A 3,910-nucleotide genomic window follows, 5' to 3' on the forward strand; every position below is an offset into this window, starting at 1 on the left:
GTATAACGGCCATCAGTTAATAAAAAAGTTTAAACTTATATCGTCTTTTCCCCTTTTTTTTCGCTGGGGTAAATGTGTGTAGCACAGCAGCTTAACTTTTTTATCTGTTGATTATCAACATGTATTAATATGTTGTTGTCCATGTTTTTTAGTGATGTGTTCCATACACATCTGACAGAATGGACTGGCAGCTATTTTAATCAATAGACTAAACACTGAAAAACATCAGCACCCGCAACCATGACTTCCTGCCTTCCTGGAACCTGATATGTGGTACGACTATCCAGGATCAGGTTTGATTTAGATACGTGCATCTGCAGCATATTGACTATTCCAGCAGCTAATTTATGTGTTGTGCTCTTTTTTCAGTTTGTGCTCTTTTTGTGTCACACTGCCATTACTATGGCAATGGAGTCAAACTGAACAGTTTTCCTTTCAGTAAAAGAACAGATGACCGGCTCGATAATGTACAGCAGTCACCCCTGCAGCAGGTGAGGGTAGTCTAAATGAATATGGAATTCAATCTGAAAATACTGATTGAATTGTGTCAAGTCATCTTCAGATTCCATTCTTGAATTTCTCAATGGTCATTGCCATTTCTAGTTTGTGATCGGACACACATACATTCTGGTGCTAATGAGGCCTATGGGAACCTTTGCAACCCTTGTTACAGGACTCATAGGTTAAGTAATTTGAGTTAAGCATATTTCTGAGAGTTAAAAACATTTCAGTAGAAGTCTTATGCTGCTGGCTCTGCTGCCAAACCCTGCAAAGCTGGATCTGCTGACTCCCTTTAAGCTGCGGTATTAATCAAAAGCCTTTGTCTGATTCTTGCATAAACTAATCTTATATTTCAAAAGAAGCAGTGGCTGACATTTTCTTGTCCAAAGATCACACATTATCCTTAAAAGTATGGTGGGTACACACAAACACACACACTAGAAAGTGTAAATGGATACACAGGTTCATGTTAGTATCATTTTCTTTGTTTATTAGTTACAGTGCTGTAGTTCTGAGATCTCCATTGTAACTGTGAGAGATGGAAAGTCAGTCGGCATTCACAGCTTCCTGCTGGTTCTCTTCAGCACTACGGAGCCGGCTTTGGAGGTCTAGAGAAAGACAGACAAAATAGTGAATTATTAAAGCAAGGACTTTGTTATTCCAGTGCCTTGATACTTCCTTATCTCTACAGTGTAATGTAAACAGTGGCTATAATAGTTCCCAAAACAATTCCACTGGTAAATATGCATTTCAGCTTGTGGCTGATACCAATACAGTAAGAGTCATTAAACATACTGAAATATTTTCTCAGGTTTTACTCCCAAGAAGTCACTAAATCACAGTCAAATGCCATTTTTATCTGTTTTTAGTCTTAAAATCTAAAATTACACATATATAAATCCAAATCGCCATGTTTGACTTCATTTGAATATTGCAATTTCTTCATAATTTTCCAAGAAGTTATAAATTGAAAAAACAATTTTGAAAATTTCTGCAAAGCAGGAGTTGGAATGGAAACACATGGAACTGTAGATAGGAAACATTTAGGGAATTATCTCACGCTGACACAGGTTTGATCAGGTAACTGTGAGTGGAGAATTGCCCGTTAAGATGCAATCATTTTCACTGCTCAGTGTTTGAGTGTTTTTCTTCTGAGTAAATGCCTATCCCTGCCTACAGAAATATAACATTAATGACTCTAATAATCCCTGCGTGGTGTTCATTATAATAACTGCTGTCATTGTGCTAGGTTCCCGCACTAAAAGCCTAAGTGAGTGTGTTCACCTCAATGAGCTTGCCTCCGCTGATTTCAGTGACCTGGTGGTAGTTGGGGAAGGTCACGTTGAGCTTGCCTGCCTCCATGTGCACAGTGGCCTGAAAACACACAGGTTATCGTCAGTCAAGGAAACAGGGTACATTCATCCTTCCTTCCCTTCCTGCTGCTGTTTATTACCACCTTCATATTTCTGCCCTGCACAAATGGAAGCGTAAATTCTGGATTCTTTCCTTCCTACCTTGAATTTCTTTCCTCCAATGGTCTCCATGTCGCACTCCTTGCCAACGGTGAACTTGTTGGTGACCCTGGCGTTTGTGGGGTAGACCTGGGTCCAGGTGAAGTCATTGCCGTCCTGGGTGACCTCTGTGATCATCTTGTAATCACGGCCCTTCTCAATGATGTCAGCAGGGATACCTAGAGTGGGAAAAGAGTAGGAGTGTGAAGTTAGAATCGCACAAATTAGACCAGAAAATCAGAGGATGAAGCAGTAAAATGCGTATGTTGTTTTGGCTGAGAAGGGTTTTAGATTGAGTCTATCTCACCAACTATCTTGCAGAACTCATCATATCCCTCCTGGGTCTCGGTTTCCCATCTTCCAGTGAAGGCCATTTTGGTGGTGTTGGTGGATGGAGGCGTAAGAGCAGAGATGCTGAGGCGAGCTGATGGAAAATCAGGGTACTGAGACTGAGACTGCTCCCTGCTTATATACTGTGCACCTCTCGCCACCTCTCCCTCATCTGCATATGATGACACAAGAGAGCGATTACAGCTGAAGATGATGACTACAATAGGCTACGAGGGAGAGGGCAATAACCTACCTAAATGGGCGTTTATGGACTTCCCAAGCAGTGAGTAAAATGCTGACTGCTGATCAGGGCACGCTGGTAGCTCACCTCCAGGTCAATGAACTCTCCTGCAATGGCTTTATGGTCGCACCCTCCACTTTTACTGCTGCAGAGTCTAAAATCAAATAAAAAGCATTGTTTTAAAATCTATTTGAAGTTGTTTGTTATCTTACATTATGAATGGTCTTGATCTGTAAAAAGATCATCATATACTCATTCAAGGTCTTTACTCCGAGGATGGCATTGGAAAAAACTGTGATGAGTCATTTTAGTATTTTATAATTTTTACATTTATCTAAGGGAATACAAATAACTATTGTTTTATTATTACGAGTGGGCCGGCTGTACCAAGACTTGATTACAAAGCGGCAAAATAGTGTATGTTTCATTGTCATCGAATCCCATAAAAAAAAAGACCAAAACCAAGAATGTCTCACACAGCCTGTCTCTGGTCGTCTTTCCTAAATATGTTCCTTCTGAAGACATTAATCCTTAAAAACTGTTTGGGTCTATTTGCAGGTGTGTATTTGGTGCACTAGTAAGTAGAGTCAACATAAACTAGTGTTTGTCTTCATTGTAACGTGTTACCCAGTGCAACAGTGTGGCTCATTGAAGTGTGTTTGTAATAGTTTTTGGACAACAATGGCACAGAGGGATAGTATAATAGTATAAAGATATGTTAGTTTTTGGGTACAGACACACAATACGTGTTGGGATAGGTTCATTGTTGGTTTTGGGCTTTTCATTGGACCATTGTTGACCAAAAACCGATTGGCACAGAAAATCTGTGGCCAGGTCATACCATTGCATTGAAGGTGTATTGATTGGTAAAATGGGCAAATTGTAATAAAACTGCCATTTGTAGTGTGCTCGGTGCAGTGTACTTGGTGGGAATGTGGTGATGACCATCTACGCACATTATACGAGGCACATAGACACAAAGGGCAGCAAATGGCTCATAGCAGCAAGTGGTTATCCATTTGTATTTGAACATGAAATCATTGTGTAGTCAAAAAATGTAGATCATAAAGAGGTCTGGATTAGATTAATGCATTCTGCTCAGTATGAAAAGCGTATTAAATAACTTTTGTCATGCTTTGGCTGTATATGAATAAAGTTTTATTAAAATGATTTGAAAATAATTTTGTTTTCGTGTTATTTGGTTTTCCATATTTAGCATTTACAGTCAATCAGTGAGCAAACAGTGTGAAAAAGCTTTTAAAATGTTGAAAATATGGAATGTTCGATTTCCAGCTGTCAATCCAAAAGAGTGTCTGCTTTATTGTGA

The 3,910-nt window shown here is 39.5% G+C and overlaps 1 protein-coding gene across 2 annotated transcripts; it reads right to left on the reverse strand.

Moving 5' to 3' along the window:
- Positions 1–1,058: 1,058 nt before the first annotated feature.
- On the reverse strand, positions 1,059–3,254 carry LOC143329640 (gastrotropin-like). 2 transcript variants are annotated; one of them, XM_076745636.1, is made up of 5 exons: positions 3,224–3,254; positions 2,320–2,394; positions 2,016–2,191; positions 1,786–1,875; positions 1,059–1,109 (listed from the first exon to the last, which is right to left on the reverse strand). In XM_076745636.1, exons 2-5 carry the CDS (start codon positions 2,384–2,386, stop codon positions 1,059–1,061), a joined length of 384 nt encoding a protein of 127 aa, XP_076601751.1. In that variant the 5' UTR covers positions 2,387–2,394; positions 3,224–3,254. The 2 variants fall into 2 exon arrangements, with proteins under 2 accessions (XP_076601751.1, XP_076601750.1); XM_076745635.1 differs by lacking the exon at positions 3,224–3,254 and having other exon boundaries at positions 2,320–2,433.
- Positions 3,255–3,910: the final 656 nt, after the last annotated feature.

The sequence above is a fragment of the Chaetodon auriga genome, chromosome 12 (genome assembly GCF_051107435.1).
Source record: "Chaetodon auriga isolate fChaAug3 chromosome 12, fChaAug3.hap1, whole genome shotgun sequence".
NCBI classification, from domain to species: Eukaryota; Metazoa; Chordata; class Actinopteri; order Chaetodontiformes; family Chaetodontidae; genus Chaetodon; species Chaetodon auriga.